Here is a 19,110-nt window from a genome sequence, read left to right on the forward strand (position 1 = left end):
CTTTTAGACAGGGTTTCTCAAAATGTGGTTTCTGGACCCTCTGCATCAGCATCACCAAGAAAGTTGGTAAAAATCAGCAGCTCAGGCCTGGGTGGAGGAGTCATGTGCACCTGCCGCAGGTGGCTCCTGCACCACGGGAGGGACCTGTCGGTGCCACCAGCCAGTGCTGGCAGTGCCATGGTGATGTGTGGATGTCACACGCGAGCAGCGGGCAGTCCCGGGGGGAGGAGAGACTAGAGCAATTACTCAGAGGAATTCTGTGCAGACCGACCCGCTCTGTAGCCTCCCCAGCTCCTGCTTCGTAGAAAGGGCAAGATGCCCCTTGGCGAAGGGGGTGTGCACAGGCTGTGAGAAGGGGCGGCCCAGGCTCACCTTGAAGCCTGCAATTCTCAAGCTGGGCTGTGCATCAGTATCTTGTGGACCTTTTAAAAAGTCTAATCCTTTATTTTATTTTTTTAAAGATTTTATTTATTTGATAGGGAGAGAGAGAGAGAGAGCGAGAGAGAGCGCCAACAAGCAGGGGGAGCAGCAGAGGGAGAGGGAGAAGCAGGCTCCCTGCTGAGCAGGGCTCGATCCCAGGACCCCAGGATCCTGCCCTGACCTAAAGGCAGATGCTCAACCGCTGCACCACCCAGGCGCCCCTTAATTCCTCTTTTAATCCTAGTAGTACATAAATACGGGTTCTTAAACACACATGCGCATGTGGCTTCAGTAATACTAGTGTACACAGGATTAAACAAGTTTGGTCCCTCAGTAATCTAACTCCTGCTCCTTGGAGACACTGAGGTTATTTTTTTATTTTTATTTATTAAGATTTTTATTCATTCATGAGAGACACACACACAGAGAGGCAGAGACCCAGGCAGAGGGAGAAGCAGGCTCCGTGCAGGAAGCCCGATGTGGGACTCGATCCGGGTCTCCAGGGTCAGGCCCGGGGCTGAAGGCGGCGCTAAACCGCAGGGCCACCCGGGCTGCCCTGTTTCCATATTTCTAAATAACATGCTGGCACTGCTGTTTCTTGCCCGGCCCCCCCAGGACAGGGCTGGGGGCTTCCCAGGGCCGCGCATCGGAAGTTCCCGGCTCTTCCCCTTCCTCGCCACGTGATGCTGACCAACTCTGGGCTTCGGGGTGCACCAGCCGTCTCACCGCGGCCACCCGTGTCTTTCTACCTGCACAGGTGCTCCCCAGGGTCCCTGGCCCAGCCGGACACGGCCGGAGGGGCTCCCGCCGGTAGAGGCGCCGCTGTCCCGCTCGCCGCGCCTGGGCTCGGCCCGTCCTGCCGGCAGAGCGCCGCGGGGTGCCGGGCGCCCAGGCCAGGTGCGGGGTGCAGCCCCGGGCCGGTCGCAGGGAGGGGCTGCGGGGCGAAAGCAGCCCTCCGGGCCACCCCGCGGCCACCCCGTCTGGCCTGTGGGCCCCGCCTGTGGGCAGAAGAGCTGCCTCCAGCCTCCCACGCTTTTTATTTTTTTATTTTTTATTTTTATTTTTTTTAAGATTTTATTTATTCATGAGAGACACAGGCAGAGGGAGAAGCAGGCCTCGACCCCGGGGCTCCAGGCTCAGGCCCTAAACCGGGGGACCCCCGGGATCCCCACCTCCCAGGCTTCTGATTTCCTTTGTTGCTGCAGCTCCCTGGGCTTCCCCTGCCTGGGCGGGGGGCCCCCCTCCGCATCTTCCCAGCCTCCAGCCTCAGGGGCTCAGAAGCCCCCCAGCACCGCCCTCACCCCCCCGGGGGGCACCTCGCATTTGCTGTCCCCCGGACACTGCTGGGATGTTGTCGCTGCCGCCCCAGGCGAAGCCTCACTCCCTGTGATCGTAACAGCCAGGGGGCAGCACCCGTGGGTGCTGGGGTCTCCTGGGCCCCTGAGGCCAGGGGCTTGCACGGGTGACTAAGCAGGTGAGGCAGAGGATAGGAAACAGCCACTTTAATGAGGGAGAAACATCGGCTCAAAATGCTAAAAAACCATCCCCGGGTAACTCAACAAATCCACCTCAGAAGCTGGACACTAAGCTCAGGGCCTGGAAAGCCGCCTTGCCCTTGGACGCGACCTGCCCGCGTCAGGACCGGCCCCCCGCCGCTCAGGAAGGGCCCCGCGGGCGCCGGGCAGGGAGACCTGGAAGCCTGGGTCCAGCAGGAGGCCGCCCCAGCCGGCCACCTGGCTGCCCCCGGGCGCCAGCCCCCAGGTCACTTGGCCCCCTTGGCACAGACCCACGGTCTTGGCGAGGCGCAGTCCAGGGCCACGAGCTTGCCCTCCTCCAGGCCTCCGCACTGGGGATCCAGCCGGTCCTCATCGTCCTCTGGGAGTCTGCGAGGGTGAGAAGAGGGGACGGGGCTCAGGATGACAGAGCCTGCTGGCCACGTGGACGCTGCACGGGGCCGGGGGAGTCTGGAGAGCGCTCTGGGGCAGGGGTAGCGGTCACGAGGATGCCTATAGCTCAAGGGCGCCACCCCAACGCCTCTGTGCAGCTCCCCTTATCTACGGAGCAGGGTGACAATCCTGCTTGGGTGGACACTCTGTGCCCAAACAAGGGATGGGGTGACCGAGACTAAACGAAACTAAGGCCCCAAGCCAGGTGGGGTGAGAAGGGTAGGCTGTCTCCCAAGAGGTACCCGAGGCTGGTGGGGGAACACATGGAGGATCACATCAACAGTGGGGCAGGTGTCCGCAGAGGGAAAGGCCTCCATCCCTTCTTTGGCATCTGCTGTGATGTCAATCTGGTCATACCAGAGCCCGAGGGGCCACCCACCCAAGCCCACAGTCACTCACAGCTGGGGTGATACTGGGGCCCCGTCGATCCAGTGCCAGCCGTGGCGGCCTCGCCGGGCTCCCACCCAGGAGTGCTTGCTGACTGGGTATCTGCTCAGGAAGTCCTGAAGGAGAAAAGCAGCTGCTCACCCCTCCTCCCACCTGGGGTTGTGTTGTCCCCCTCTCTGCCCTGCATCTAGCAAGTTCCCAGCTCACACGCCAGGGAACTGCCTGCGCTCAACCCAGCTCTCCCAGCACACCGGGAATTGGAAAGCCGTATCGGCTGCTTGCTGGGTGCCAGACACGATGCTCGGGCCTGGGGACCGGGGGTGATCCCATCTCAGCCTCGAGGGAGACAGCTTGTTAACGCCAGTCCCCACCGAGCAGCGTGTGATGGGTAGTGCGTGGACAGAGACGAGGGGAGAAAGCACACCGGGTAAGCCGATAGCCAACAGCCTGCCTGGGCTGGAGGCGAGGGGCAGGGCTGCAGACGTGGCCTGAGCAGAGGGTCAACAGTGCACTTGCCAGTTACAGCACAATATTAGGCCTTTTATTTATTTTTTTTTAAGATTTTATTTATTCACGAGAGACAAAGAGGCAGAGACACAGGCAGAGGGAGAATCAGGCTCCATGCAGGAAGCCCGATGCAGAACTCGACCCCAGGACCCTGGGATCATGCCCTGGGCCAAAGGCAGACGCTCAACCACTGAGCCACCCAGGTGCCCAATATTAGACCATTAAAAAAAAAAAAAGACAAGTATGGAGACCGTGGAGCAGTAAGAGGAACATTATGGCACATAAAGGGTTACAGCGAATAAAAACGCTGAACCAGAGTTGTGGCATGATTACAGTGACGACAAAATGTGCTCGCACAAGAATGCGGACACACAAGGAACAAAAACCAAAAAGTATGTTAGAGAGCTGCTAGAGATGACCTTTCTCTTAAATATTTGTCCTTGACATCATCTTGTTTTTAGCAACAAGTGAAAGCAGAAAATGGTATTTAAAAACGTTTAACTTGTAAAAAGATGAATTGTGGGGCAGCAAAGCTGGGGCAGTTCCAGATTGCGACTTGCTGCCACAGCACAGGAGCCCTAACATCCTGGCTACCACTTGGACGAGTGATGCTGCTTTGGAGAATAAACCCAAGAACATAAAGGGGAGAAAATGAACTTACCCCAAGATAACACGGTGTTATCTAGAAAGAAAAAATGGAAACCACCCAAATGCTCAGGCCTCGAACTGGGCAAATTACAAGATAGCAACACGACGGGAAGTCACATTGCTGATAAAGACGCCAAGCGGCATGTCGGTGAGTATGCGGAGAGAGGGGAACCCTCGTGCACTGTGGGTGGGAATGCAGGCTGGTGCGGCTGCCCTGGAAAACAGTGTGGAGGGGCCTCACGGAGTTAGAAATAGAGCTACCCTATGAGCCAGCAATGGCACTCCTGGGTGTTTACCCCAAAGATACAGATGCAGTGAAATGCTGGGACACCTGCACCCCAGTGTTTATAGCAGCAATGTCCACTGTAGCCAACTATGGAAAGATCCCAGATGTCCATTGACAGATGAAAAGATAAAGATGTGGTCTGTATATACAATGGAATATTACTCAGCCATTCAAAAAAAAAAAAAGAAGAAATCTTGCCATTTACAATGACGTGGATGGAACCAGAGGGCATTATGCTAAGCGAAATAAGTCAGTTAAAGAAAGACAATTATCATATGATTTCACTTCCATGTGGAAGTTAAGAAACAAAACAGGATCACAGGGGAAGAGAGGAAGAAATAAAACCAAGATGAAACCAGAGAGGGAGACAAACCGTAAGAGACTCTTAATCATAGGAAACAGAGTTGCTTGGGGGGGGGGGGCGGGGATGGGGTAACTGGGTGATGGGCATTAAGGAGGGCACTGATGTGATGAGCACTGGGTGTTATGTGCAACTGATGAATCACTGAACTCCACCTCTGAAACCAGTAATATATTATATGTTAATTGAATTTAAATTTAAAAAATTTTTTAAAAGGTTTAAACAAAAGATTCCAAGTAACGTAGAAAATATAAGAAAGTGTAAATAGATAATTACACTGAGTGAAGAAAAACGATCACACCAGCAAGTACACGTTGCTCACAACATCCAGAAGCCTCTATTCATGAGAAAATTAGAAGTACGCCGGCCAAAGGGAGTTCAATGCACGCCCAGCTTTTCCCTAGAAAGCTGAGAAAGCCAAACCTCTAATATCTGTCCCTGGTTATCAGAAAGAAATCACGAGTAATGACGGTCCCCTTGGTGCCACTCCTCGCCGTCCCTCGGGTCTCCGTGCCAAGGTCCCTTCCTGCGGGGACACAGTGCTTACCCGTCTAGGGTGAGCTCCCCCCACACCCCCGGGGCCGTGGCCACCCTTGGGAGCTTGTGCACGAAGCCCACGGCCTGTCCCTCTCCCGCATGGGGCAGTGACCGAGGTGAGGCTGGGGCGTCCTGTGCACCGCGGCTGTGATAGCCCTTTGCACAGCCAGCCAGTGCCCCGCAGCGGCCCCCTGCTCCCTGCTGGGACCCAGTGAGAGCTCAGGCCAAGTGCGGGTCCCGTGTCCCGTCCTCAAGGGGCCACCGGCCAGGGAGCAGCAGAGGGAGACCCAGGAACCTCGGGCCGGGGGGCTGGTGAGCTCACCCCTTCCCAAAGGCCGGAGGGCAGGCCGAGCGCGGAGGCGGAGGCGGCCCCGCGAGCAGGGCTGTGCAGGGGGCCTGGGGGAGGCCGAGGGCCGGCGGCGGCAGGGTGGGCCAGCCCTGGGCAGGGGCTGCAGCAGAGCCGGCGCCTCCCAGCAGCACCCTCCGCCTGGGAGCCATGCTCCCTGTGCGGGAAGGCAGAGCAGGGTCCGGGGCTTCTCCCTGGCCAGGCCACCCCATATTCAAACCCCAGGTCTGGGCGGCCTTAGGCCAGCACCCAGGCTTTCCTCCAAGACAGGGCATGTCGGCTAGGAGGCCTGAGAGGGTGTGTAGAAAGCCAAGGGCCTGTGGTCCGCGCTCAGTAGTGGGCGCCCTCCGCTCTGGGCCAGGGGCTGTGCACACACACACGTGCCCGGCCTTGCCAAGGGCTCCTGCCTTCCGGCCGTCTGTCCATCCTGGCCCCAGGCCGCCTGGCTGTCCCCCCCCACCTCCAGGCCCACTAACGGGAGGCATGGCCTGTCCCTGCCCACTCGCTCCTTCTACCCTCTTTCCTCCGACTCCATGGACTTACTCTCACGGCTGGCAGAAATGACGGCATGGGAAAAGCATCATCCAGAGACCTAAATTCTAGAAATCTGTGAGTCATTTAGGGTTCCAAGAACTGCTCTGTCGTGATGCCACTGATGTCCCAGGCCATGAGAAGAATGTACTTAAAATCTCAAGTGGAGGGAAATTATCTGCTCTGCCTTCAAACATTTCTTTTTTTAAAAATTGTGGTAAAAAAAAAATTGTGGTAAAATACCTATCATGGAATTCAGCACTTTAACCATTCTTAGGGGTACGGGTTGGTGGCATCAGGGCCAGCCACACTGTTGTGCGCCCATCACTGCCACTGCCTCCAGAACCCTTCCATCTGCTCAGACAGAAACCTCATGTGCACCCACCACTCCTGCGACCCTCAAGCATCCCTGCTTTCTGCCTTCATACGCTTCTACCTTAATATTTAAATGCCCCAGTTAATTTTCTTAATCCTATGATGAGCATTTCTTCGTGTTTTTTCCACTTTTCTGCAGTCTCCAGTGTATGACACTTACGGTGGCTTCTTGCTCCCTGCACCCTTGAAAACACAGCTGTTCTGGAACCAGTGGAGGGAGTCTGATGATACGGACAGCACTTAAAGGTTCTCACTTTCTCTAACCCTGAGCAAAACCAGCTCTTGGGGGGGATGAGACCTGCTCCTCCAAGGGCTGTGCGTACCACTGGCACTGTGGTTTGTCCCTGGGAGTGTGTGTCCCAGCTCCCTCAGCCAGCCTGTCCTCGGCTGCTCCTCCCCACCCCCACCCCAGTGCCTCCTGGAGTGTCTGGCTCTCTTCCAGAGCTTGGAAGGATTCCAGAGCTCTACAGTCATCCTACTCCAGATTTTAACTGCCCAGGACTCAAATCTTCACCTTGCTCTTTTTGCAAGGAGCTTACCCAGAGTTTTCTATATACTTACTTAAGTTCCAAATAATTGATCCTGTAATGCTTAGTTTTAAAGGAATTCTTCATCTCAAGCTTGCAGTTTGGATAGTTTAAGCCCATCACCCCCTTGGAGGACCCACCAGCCCACAGGGAGGTTTTTGCTCCGAGGGCTGAGGTCGTTCTGGACTGAACCTGTGTACTTAGAGGCTAGAGGGCAGGGACAGGCTTTCTGAGGACACTTGCTGTGCTCAGTGGGTCCCTGCCAGGTTCGGCACCCCCCCAGCTCCCCTGCTGTCTAGGGACCCACCTCCCTTCCCATTCCCACTGGCCTTCACTTTGCAGATGCAACCAGGGGCCTGGTAAGGTTCCCCAGCCCTGCCCATTCTTATCTGGCAAACATACGAAATTGGGGCCCTAGCAAAACCCTATATACTGATCTTCCTCAGGCTACCGTCCCCCTGGCATTTCCTCCCAATTATACACAGCACACATTTACGGAACGTTTAGCACATTAAAAGAAATTAAAACAAAGAAAAAATCACTTATAATCTTGGCCCCAGTGGTAACCAGGATTAGAATAATTAATATACATATTCCCTTTCCATGTGTTTTCTTTGCATGTATATTTTTACCATACTGAAATTGCAGATTTGATTTTTTTCAATCTACATCATAACTTTTTCATTTCCCCATGTTTTCTGAAACATAAGTGCTATTCCTGGTAATAAAATAAGCCACTGTAAACATTTTCTCCAGCACAGTTTTATATCCACCACCAGGGAACTCTCCCAGAAAGAAAAAGGCAGGAACCCCCTTCCCTACTGTATGGTGTAGAATAGCTTTGGGGTCAGGACTGAGCAAGAGCAGTCCAAGAAAACAGGTATGAGAAATCCCAAGTAAAATATTAACAAGTCAAATATAGAAGTACTGGGGGAATAAAAAAATCATGGCTCAGTTAACTATTACAGGAGGCCTAGAATAAAAAAAAAAAATCAATGTAATTCACATAAAAAGGAGTAAACAAAAAGGTATTCTCAATAGACACACAAAAAAGCATCCAATGAAATTAAACTTATTCGTATTTAAAACTCTTAATAAAATAGTAATAGAAAGGAATTTTTTTTTTTTTTTAAAGATTTTATGTATTTACTCATGAGAGACACACACAGAGAGAGAGAGAGGCAGAGACACAGGCAGAGGGAGAAGCAGGCTCCATGCAGGGAGCCCGACGCAGGACTCGATCCCGGGACTCCAGGATCACACCCTGGGCCAAAGGTGGCGCTAAACTGCTGAGCCACCTGGGCTGCCCAGGAGTTTCTTTAAATGATCACAAAGGGGAAAATAAAAGACAAGAATGGGAGAAGATGACAGCGTATGAGTAATGTCAACAAAACTTTGGTAGCCAGACAACTGTAATCTGCTGAGCAGACCCAAGAAAGCTCGGTGGTTTTTCAAGGAAAAGGTAGAGAGAAAGCCAAGAAAGATGCCAGTTGGAATTGCAAAGCCCCCAAATGCTCACATATTAGAGGAAACAGGTCCTTTTGGAGGTCAAGGTACAGGGAAAGGGCCTGGAAAGACAGCTCTGGTTAAAAGTCTATAAAGGGAGTAATTAAGTCCTCTCTGCTCCCCCTGCCCACAAAATCCACTCACGCCTCCCATACAGCCAGGGCACAGTAAACTTTGAGAGAAACCATAGGGGGCTGGGGAATCCAGAGCACCAGGTTTGGCTGAGGGTTAGAGGTACTCACACTAAAAAGGGGGAGGAATTAAGTGCTTCCTCCTTACAAGTGAAATCTTGGCTCTCTTTCCCCATGGCTCCTGGAATGCTGACATCTTAGCATCACTTAAAAAAAAAAAAAATTGAGCCCCAGCGATTCCTCCATTGCAAAGCCTGCCTCTAAGAAAGCCCAATGCATCCCCTCACCTCCACCTGGACACCCCCGACATAGAGCTTCCAATCTGTTCTTTAGTGTCTTCCTCTTGATTATGACAGCTAAGGATCATCAGATATTTTAGGAAATTTTCTAACATGAAAAGACAAAAAAACCCCACCCCACAACAGCCCAATACATAGAATGAAAGGTAATTGCAGAAAAAACACATAATACAGAACGAATACAGAACAAATACAGAAATACAGAACGAATTTCAAAAACAAAGTTAGATATAAGTACTATCTATAAGGAGATGAGAGAGGATATTGCATCCTTGAATCGAACAGGGCACCAAAAACAAGGAACATCTGAAGAACCCAGAAGACTTCTCAAAATTACAAACAACGCAGAAGAAAAGGAAAAGGACTGACAAAGGGATATGACTGTTCAATATCAGAACAGAGGGGGAACAGAAGTGAAGGCCCTAAATGTGGGGGGTGGGGGGCTGAGGAGGGAAAGGTCACATACAAAGGATCGGGGGATCAGACTTATTAAATGGTAAGACTGAACGCTGGAAAGTAATGGAGCGAATCCGGCACAATTCTTGGGGAAAACTATTTCCACCCCAGAATTCTATACCCAGCCAAGCTATCAGTCAAAAGAGCCTAGAATAAGAGTATCTTCAGAATGACAGGTCTCAAGAAATTTACCAGGCATGCGCTTTTTTTTCTAGGAAACTTACAGTGTATGTGCTCCACCAAGAAAAGGCTATAAACCAAGAAAAAGTCTTAAGGTGTAGGAAATGGGCATCCCACACAGGAAAGAGGCAAAAACATACCAAGGATGGAGACGAGATTCCAAGCTGACAACTGTGTAGAAGGCCTAGTTAGAAACCAGTACTGACTGGAGACAAGAAAGGAGCACTCCAGGAGGCTGTCTGGCCAGCTACCTGACATGTTTTCTGTGGTTTTCTTGTTAATTTTAGGTCCAGGCTGCCTGGCCCACCTTGACCTTCAGATCACATCTTCCTGTCATGTGCCGTGACCACCACATACCTCTCCACAGGACAGATCAATATGATGATTGAACACCTATTTCTATGATTTCTTTATTTTTCTCTTTCTCTTTTTCTTTCTTTTTCTTTCTTTCTTTCTTTCTTTCTTTCTTTCTTTCTTTCTTTCTTTTTTCTTCTTTCTTTCTTTCTTTCTTTCTTTCTTTCTTTCTTTCTTTCTTTCTTTCTTTCTTTCTCTTTCTTTTTCTTTCTTTCTGACTTGATTCTTTGTCTGACAGAGAAAGAGAAAGCACACAAGCACGAGGAGAGGCAGAAGGGGGCTCGATCCCACAACCCTGAGATCATGACCTGATCATGAACCAAAGGCAGATGCTTCACCGACTGAGCCCCTCAGCCAGGTGCCCCTCTCTGGTTTCTTGCTTAACGTCTGCCTCACTCACTGCTCTGTGAGCTGTGTGAGGTGTAGGCTGGGGGATCTGGATCATCGCTGAATCCCCAGTGCCAAGCACGGCGTAGGTGCTCGATAACTATTTATGGAACCACTGACTGAGGGATCGCTCCCTGTTTACTGTGTGGCCACAGGCTGGGTGGGAGCATCCCTGCTCCCATCTGCCCAGCTCCACCTCTACTGCTTAGAATGAAGAGGAAGTTGAAGACCTTGGAGCCCTGATGTCCCGTCTTCCTGCATGTTGCTTTGTTTCCCCAGGCCTGGGTGATTTTTTCTGTAATGCGGAGTTGGACTAGATCTTCGCTAGGCATCTGTGCTCTATACCGATACCTCCATCCTCCCCCTGCCCACTGCCCCCTCCTCACCTGGGTGTGGCTCAGCAGCGGGAGGGTAGCATGGTGAGTCGAGCAGAAGGCCTGGCTGGCCTCCCAGGCCTGAGCTTCGGTGGAGAGGTAGTAGCAGTGCTCCTCGGACCACATCCAGCCCTGGGGGCACGGCTGGCACCTGGCCCCTGCAAGCACACAGACCACTCTGAAGAGCCGAACGTACGCATGTTAAAAAAAAAAAAATCAAAATCTGACTACCGTATTGAGTGAGGGGGCAAATCTGGAGCATGGGGCTGGCAAGCCACGGGATGGCAAGCAGGGTGGGCAGGGCCTCGGGCAGGCTGTAGAGCCTGTGCAGTGCACCAAGGCCCCCGCCCCCGGGGAGGTGGCTGTCAACCCCTGCTTGTCAGGGCACTGGGTCATGTCCGGGGGAGACAGGAGCTCTCTCTCCTTCTCTTTGCTCACTGAGCCCCATGTCTTCATGTTACATCTGCCCAGTGGGGACGTCTTTTTCTAATTGTCACCAAGCTGCTATAAGGACTAGATTCCCTGGTGGTAGACAGAGGAGGACAGGAGAGGAGGCACCATACCTGCTCTAGAAGCCAGAGCCACAATGGCGACTGCGGACACGGCCAGAAACACAGCCATGACCGCCAGGGCCCAGCGCAGGGACTTCATGTACACAGGCAGCCCTGGGGAGGGGACAACCAGGAGAGACAGGTTAGAGGGAGCCAGTCCCAACCACACCCAACTCAGAACCATGGTGGCCCATACACCAGCACCCCCCCACCCCCAGCCCAAGACACCACAAAAATCTACTCAATTCAGGCTAGACCTTCCTATTTGGGAGAAAAATGCTAGGAGATACTCAGCTTTTCAAATAACCAGAAGACCTGGGAGTCTGTTTCGAGAAAAAGAACAAACGATTGGCTGACAACCATCTGCTGAGCACTTGACATGCAGCAGACACAAGGAACAAACACCACCCAGGACAGGGCAAGGCCTCTGAACTCAAAAAGGTGCCAGGAGATGAAATTCCAAACAAGAGAGGATTGCAGGTCCAGTTTAAACTTCCACAGACCTGGGTTCAAGTCTTGACTCGATGGGGGCCTCCCCACACACGTTTTGGTGTTTGCCCATTTTTTTTTTTTAAAGATTTTATTAATTTATTCATGAGAGACAGAGAGAGATTGAGAGAGAGACAGGCAGAGGGAGAAGCAGGCTCCATGCAGGGAGCCCGATGTGGGACTCGATCCCGGGTCTCTAGGATCACACCCTGGGCCGAAGGCAGGCACTAAACCGCTGAGCCACCTGGGCTGCCCTGGTGTTTGCCCGTTTTGACAGTGCAATCACCTGCCTCTTCTATCTCTCCAGATCACGGGGGGCCACTGTACATAGGCATCTGGCCGGGCGGGCTTTGCAGGTGGCAGAGCAGTAGACAGATGGCAGTCACTAGCTGCTCAAGGGCCCGGGGACCCCAGAGAGCTGGAATGAGGCTGCAGAGAGGAAAGGATCTCCAGAGACAGGCAGGAGGAAAGGCGCCCGCGAAGGCTCCAAGAGAGAACATACTCGAATGCCAGATGCTGCTCTGGTGAGGAGTGAGGAACCAGGAAGGCCAGAGGCGAGAACAAGGAGAAGAAAACACAGTAAATGGTTAATCCCGGCCATCGGCAGTTCTAAGCAGCTATCCACCCGGAAACATCTAAGGGAACCAAGCGCTCCTGAATTTGATCTCGGCCAGAACACAGAAGCATGAAATCAATTAATGCAAGAGGAAGTCTATTTATTTACTTTTTTTAAAAAAAGAATTTAAATTTATTTGAGAGAGAGAGAGAGAGAGCAGAGCACAAGCAGGGGGAGCGGCAGGCAGAGAAAGGGAGAAGCAGGCTCCCTGCTGAGCAGGGATTTTTTTTTTCCCCCCCATGCACGGCTCAATCCCAGGGCCCCAGGATCTTGACCTGGCCAAGGCAGATGCTTAACTGACAGCCACCCAGGCGCCCTGAGGCCTCTCTTTAAATTTAGGTTCAATTTAAATTTCCCAGACACTTGGCTGCCAGGGCATGTAGGACCCACATCTCAGGGATGAGGGCTGAGTATGCCACATATCCAGCGGAAGGGTCCCTAGAACTCAATCATCATAGTTTTGCCAAAGCCTGAAACAGCAGAAGTTACTTCTCCAGCAAACACTTTATTATTTTGAAAAGACTAATTCCATTCTTAAAACCACATGCATATTCATATATACCTTCACATGAATACATACAACACACACATCAAGAGAACTGGGACACATTTCCAAGGTTTTTCATAAAACATGTTTTCAATCATAACTCAACTTTCAAAGCATAGGCACTTCTGAAGTCCCTGATTTCCCATTTTCTTTTTTTTTTTTTTTTTTTTTAATTTTTATTCATGATAGGCACACAGTGAGAGAGAGAGAGGCAGAGACACAGGCAGAGGGAGAAGCAGGCTCCATGCACCGGGAGCCTGATGTGGGATTCGATCCCGGATCTCCAGGATCGCGCCCTGGGCCAAAGGCAGGCGCCAAACCGCTGCGCCACCCAGGGATCCCTGATTTCCCATTTTCATTAGAAAAAAACACTTGCTTCAAAGACTGAACAGGGAAGTGTGTTATGCTGCTAGATGAAGAGTCATATTCCATCTGTGACCTTTTTGGAGTTTGTTTTATTTATTTATTTATTTATTTATTTATTTATTTATTTATTTATTTATTTATTTATTTCTTTCTTTATGATAGTCACACAGAGAGAGAGAGAGGCAGAGACATAGGCAGAGGGAGAAGCAGGCTCCATGCACCGGGAGCCTGACGTGGGATTCGATCCCGGGTCTCCAGGATCGCGCCCTGGGCCAAAGGTAGGCGCTAAACCGCTGCGCCACCCAGGGGTCCCTGTTTTTTTTTTTTAAATACATAATCGGTTTCTTTTTCTTTTTTAAGATTTTATTTATTTATGAGACGCACAGAGAGGCAGAGACACAGGCAGAGGGAGAAGCAGGCTCCATGCAGGGAGCCTGGTGTGGGACTCGATCTCCGGTCTCCAGGATCAGGCCCTGGGCTGAAGGCAGGCGCTAAACCGCTGCGCCACCGAGGGATCCCGATAATCGGTTTCTTAAAGGGATTTGACCCAAATCTTCATCAACTGATACATGGATAAACAAAATGTGGTATATCCATCAGAATACTCAGCCATAAAAGGTAGGAAGTGCTGGTACATGTTGAAACGTGGCTGAACACTGAGAACTTTAGGCCTAAAAGAAGGCCTAAAGAAGCCTGTCACAAAAGGACGCACATTATAGGAATCTATTTATGGAGGTGTTCAGAATAGGCCAACCCACGGGGACAGGAAGTGCACAGATGGGTTGCCTGTGAGAGGTTGGGGGGTCGATGGCTAAAAGGTACAGCATTTCTTTTCAGGTTGTTGAAAACACACTGAACCCGACTGTGGGGATGATTGTGCACCTCTGTGTCTGTACTGATGACCCCTGGATGCTACACTAGGAGGGGTGCATTGTACCGTTATATGAATTACAACTCGATGGAGCTGCTACCAAAAAAAGGGGATTTGAAATTGCTTGGGGTAAAAGATACAGGGAGGCCCAGGTGGCTCAGTGGTTAAGTGCCTGCCTTCAGCCCAGGGAGTGATCCCGGAGTCTGGGGATCGAGTCCCACATCGGGCTCCCTGCATGGAGCCTGCTTCTCCTTCTCCCTCTGCCTGGGTCTCTGTCTCTCTGTGTCTCTAATGAATTAAAAAAAAAAAAGCATTAAAATAAATAAATAAAAGATACATAGAAGTTGAGAGTCTTAAAATAAAAGCAGAACTAAAAGGCCTGGAGAAGAAAAGGAAAACAAATCTACCCATCACCTCGGTCAGTAGAATTACCATGACCTGACACTGAACTCAGCCCTGGCCTTTCAGAAAAGAATGGATAAAAGAAATACAGTGGGTTAGGCAGCCCCACACACCTCGCCAACCTCCAGGCAGAGGAAGCCCCGCCTGCCCCCTTGCAAAAGCAATTCCGAATTTCACAGGGAGGCCAAGACGTTCTCTTTACATAAGCATGACAATACAGAGAAAGCTCGAGTCCCCTCAACCCTGTTTCTCCCCGCTTCCAATTCTGGACCCTCTTACTCTCCGTGGCTGCGAACACACCCGGTCCCACATGGGAAGAATAACACAAATTCCCTATTCTTTCCAGCACCCTCCCTTTGGCCCCACTCTGGCTTCCACTCAATTTCCTTCCCAAATCTTGGAATGACATCCTGATGTTACACCCTGTTTACTCTCCAGCTGCCAGTCCATCTTAAAATTTGCCACATTTTCTACCCATGGCTGCAACACTGCTTCCTCTTAGTCAAATCCGGTGGCCCAGGGTGGAACCAGGTTTTGTAGGACTTAAAGGCTATTCAATGTGAGGGGAGGCATCTTAAAAAAAAAAAAAAAATGGAAACTTCCAAATACAAAGCTTGGCACGGATGGACTCAGAGGGCTCGTGCCAGTGAGGGTCTACTCTCGTGCCATCACCTCCAGGGCAGTCTACCACAAACCCCCTGCTCCTCCAGCTGGACCGGACCATGCTGGGCATCACCCTCCCATTTGGGTCCCATTTCCCCCATGCACCCAGCACTGAACACATGCTTCCTGCCCAATCCCACCAAGATTCTAACTACCTCTTGAGTTCCTAGGCCACCCCACTTTCTCCAAAAGACACCTCCATCCCGAGCCTCTGTTCTCCCTCTCAGCTCCAGAGTCCTCCCTGCCCATAGCCCTCCTGGCTCCATCCCAGGCTGACCTGTCCTTGGGCTGTTTTAGTCCTAGGCGGTTGAATTTATTTTTTATTTTTTATTTTTATTTTTTAAAAGATTTTATTTATTTATTCATGAGACACACAGAGAGAGAGGCAGAGACACAGGCAGAGGGAGAAGCAGGCAGGCTCCATGCAGGGAGCCGGATGTGGGGCTCGATCCCGGGACCCCAGGATCACGCCCTGGGCCGAAGGCTGTGCTAAACCACTGAGCCACCCAGGGATCCCCGAATTTTTTTTTTTAAAGATTTTATTTATTTATTCATGAGAGACACAGAGAGAGGGGCAGAGACACAGGCAGAGGAAGAAGCAGGCTCCATGTAAGGATCCTGATGTGGGACCCGATCCCAGGAATCTGGAATCATGTCCTGAGCCACCCAGGTGTCCCCTAGGCGGTTGAATTAATCTGACACGGAGCTGTAGATTCATTGTGAAGAATCATGTTCTCCCCCCAAAGACACCCATGTCTTAAACCCCGTAATCTATGAGTAAGGTTACATGGCAAAGGGGACTTAAGGTTCTGGTTGGAGTTAAGGTTGCTTATCAGAGATTTTTCCTGGATCTTCTGGGTAGGCCTCACAGGACCACAAGGGTCCTTATAAACAGAAGAGGGAGGCAGAAGAGGAGAGCCAGAGAGGGCAGGAGAAGGAATCAGCCAAACATTGTGGACTTTGAATATTCTGAGAGGCATGAACTATGGAATGCAGTCTTCCAGCTACAAAAGGCAAGGGAACAGAATCTCCCCCCAGAGCCCCCAGGAAGGAACACAGTGCTGCTGCCAACTTGGCTTTACGCCCGTGAGCCCACATCAGCCTTCTGACCTACAGAACTGTGAGATGATAAATCTGCGTTGTTTAAAACACGAAGTTTGTGGCAATTCGTTACGGCAGCGATAGAAAACACATCACCAGGGCGCCTGGGTGGCTCAGTGGGGTGAGCCTGCGACTCTTAGTTTTGGCTCAGGTCACGATCTCAGGGAGGTGAGATGGATCCCCATGGGGGGCTCCACACTGGGCGTGCAGCCTGCTTAAGATTCTCTCTCCTTTCCCCCCTGCCTCTCTCTAGTCTTTAAAAATAAATAAATAAATAAAAATAAAAGGACACTACACCATCATTCAGAAAATGCGCACACATCAAACCCTGCAAAAGCCCAAGTGATTCGTGTCCGCGAACGCCACACAAGACTAAGACACAGCAGAGACCCTGGGCTTTGCGGCCCGTCTGGCCTGGTCCTCCCCTCACCTGGCCCAGCTTCTGGCACTCTGTGTCCTGGCCTCTGTTCCCGAGGTTTCCAGGTACAAGTGGCCTCCGCCACCCCCGAATCCCACTCATTTTCCACGCTTACTCCGAGAAGGCTGCCCATGGCTCCAAGTCCACCCACCGCTCCCTCCTGGCTCCTTGTCCAGGACTCCTGACATCTTTTCCAGTCTCTTTTTCTCTTTGTTTTTTTAAGGGGGGGAGGGGGCAGAGGGAGAAAGAATCCTAAGCAGGCTCCACGCCCAGCAGAGAGCTGGGGAGGGGCTTGATCTCACGACCCTGAGCTCATGACCTGAGCTGAAGTCAAGAGTCGAGGCAGAACCAAGTGAGCCCCCGGGCGCCCCTCCGGCCTCCTGGTTCCCCCAGCGCCCCCCTCCTCTGGCCCCCTCCACGCCCACACCGCCCCCAGCAGCCTGGGCCCGAGCCCCCGCGCAGCAGCTAGTGAATCGGGGAGTGTCCGGGGCCAAAGGCTCCTCAACAGCCGTGGGGGGAAGACGGAGCCGGGGTCTGCGAGAGGGACGGGAGTCCGGGGCCCGGGTTCGCGCCCGGCCCCTGGAAACCTCCCCCTTCCTGCTCCACCGAGCACGCACACTCCGAGGGGAGGTGAGAGTCCTCGCGGGGGGCGGGGGGGGGGTGGCGGTGGAAAGGGATTTTAGCTGCTCATCGCCATGACGCAGTGCGGGCGGTGCGGGCCAGGCGGACCCCAGGCAGCGGGGCGGGGCGCCGGGGGCCGCCGGGGGGCGGGGCGTAGGGGGCGGGGCGTCGGGGCCGTGGGGGGTCGGGGCGCCGAGGTGGACGGGGCGCAGGGGGCGGGGCGTCGGGGCCGTCGGGGGTCGGGGCGCCGAGCGGGACGGGGCGCCGGGGCCCGTCGGGGGGGCGGGGCGCAGGGGGCGGGGCGTTGGGGCCGTCGGGGGGCGGGGCGCAGGGGGCGGGGCGTCGGGGCCGTCGGGGGGGCGGGGCGCCGAGGGGGGCGGGGCGTCGGGGCCGTCGGGGGACGGGGCGCAGGGGGCGGGTGTCGGGGCCGTCGGGGGGCGGGGCGTCGGGGCCGTCGGGGGACGGGGCGCAGGGGGCGGGGCGTCGGGGCGCAAGGGGCGGGGCGTCGGGGGCCGTCGGGGGTCGGGGCGCAGGGGGCGGGGCGTCGGGGGCCGTCGGGGGTCGGGGCGCAGGGGGCGGGGCGTCGGGGCCGTCGGGGGTCGGGGCGCCGAGCGGGACGGGGCGCCGGGGCCCGTCGGGGGGGCGGGGCGCAGGGGGCGGGGCGTTGGGGCCGTCGGGGGGCGGGGCGCAGGGGGCGGGGCGTCGGGGCCGTCGGGGGGGCGGGGCGCCGAGGGGGGCGGGGCGTCGGGGCCGTCGGGGGACGGGGCGCAGGGGGCGGGTGTCGGGGCCGTCGGGGGGCGGGGCGTCGGGGCCGTCGGGGGACGGGGCGCAGGGGGCGGGGCGTCGGGGCGCAAGGGGCGGGGCGTCGGGGGCCGTCGGGGGTCGGGGCGCAGGGGGCGGGGCGTCGGGGGCCGTCGGGGGTCGGGGCGCAGGGGGCGGGGTGTCGGGGGCCGTCGGGGGGCGGGGCGCAGGGGGCGGGGCGTCGGGGCCGTCGGGGGGCGGGGCGCAGGGGGACGGGGCGTCCGGGGCCGTCGGCGGGGCGGGGCGCAGGGGGACGGGACGTCGGGGGCCGTGGGGGTGGCGGGGCGCAGGGGGACGGGGCGTCGGGGGCGACGGGGGGCCGACGGGGGCGGCGGGGCGCGCTTACCTACGAGCTCCACGCCCCGGGGCAGCTTCTCGTCGGCGCCCGGCAGCAGCGCGGCGTCCTCCTTGCCGCGCGGCCCCGGCTCCCGGCAGCGGCCGCGGCCCTGGGGGGCGCCCGGGGGCTCGGCGTCGGGGCCGCGCTCGGGCCGGGCCGGCGGCCGCTGCAGGAGCGGGGGCGCGGGGAAGGCGCGGCGCGGGCAGGCGGGGGACTCGGGCACCGGCACGGTGAGGAAGCGCGTGGACGGCGCGGGCGAGGGCGCGCGGCTGCCCCCCGCCGCGCCCACGGACTTCACGCGCACGTCCACCTGCAGCTCCACCGGGGCCCAGGCGCCCGGCGGCTCCCCCGGCACCGGCTGGGGCCCCGGCGCCTCGCCCGCCCGGGACTGCTCGGCCGCGGCGGGGCCGGGCGACGGCGGCTCGGAGCCCGCGGACGCCTGGCGGCGGAAGGCGCCGTAGCCCAGGCCGGGGGGCGGGAGCCGCAGGCGCGCGGGACGCGGCGACGGCACCTGCTTCCCGCCGGAGAGGTCCTGGGCCGCACCCGCCGCCTGCCTTGCGGCCCGGGCCGGACTCGGGCTGCTCTCGGGACTCTCGGGCCGTCGCTCCTCCGCGGGGACCTGCGGCGGCTCCGGCCCGGGCACCTGGCGCCCCAAGGGCTCCATCGGGAACGCGGCCCCGGCTCGGTCTCCTCCGGCAGCCGCCTGGGTCGGCTCCATCCGGCGAGCGGAGCGGCCGAGAGATGCGGAGCGAGCGCACCTGAGCCCCGG

General features: G+C 55.3%; 1 protein-coding gene across 1 annotated transcript; it reads right to left on the reverse strand.

The window, feature by feature from the left end:
• Nucleotides 1-1,907: 1,907 nt before the first annotated feature.
• KLRG2 (killer cell lectin like receptor G2) lies at nt 1,908-19,110 on the reverse strand. Its single transcript, XM_077850120.1, has 5 exons — nt 18,351-19,110; nt 11,122-11,223; nt 10,571-10,716; nt 2,766-2,869; nt 1,908-2,303 (listed from the first exon to the last, which is right to left on the reverse strand). The coding sequence occupies exons 1-5, from the start codon at nt 19,057-19,059 to the stop codon at nt 2,183-2,185; spliced, it is 1,182 nt and encodes a 393-aa protein (XP_077706246.1). The 5' UTR covers nt 19,060-19,110; the 3' UTR covers nt 1,908-2,182.

The sequence above is a fragment of the Canis aureus genome, chromosome 15 (genome assembly GCF_053574225.1).
Source record: "Canis aureus isolate CA01 chromosome 15, VMU_Caureus_v.1.0, whole genome shotgun sequence".
NCBI lineage: Eukaryota > Metazoa > Chordata > Mammalia > Carnivora > Canidae > Canis > Canis aureus.

Coding starts and splice junctions, on each gene's coding strand:
- KLRG2 (XM_077850120.1), bottom strand. CDS start 19,059: ATGGAGCCGACCCAGGCGGCTGCCGGAGGAGACCGAGCCGGGGCCGCG. Junction 2,870..10,570: donor CGCTGCTGAGCCACACCCAG/GTGAGGAGGGGG, acceptor TTTCTCCTTCAG/GACTTCCTGAGCAGATACCC. Junction 2,304..2,765: donor GCCCCAGTATCACCCCAGCT/GTGAGTGACTGT, acceptor TCACCCTCGCAG/ACTCCCAGAGGACGATGAGG.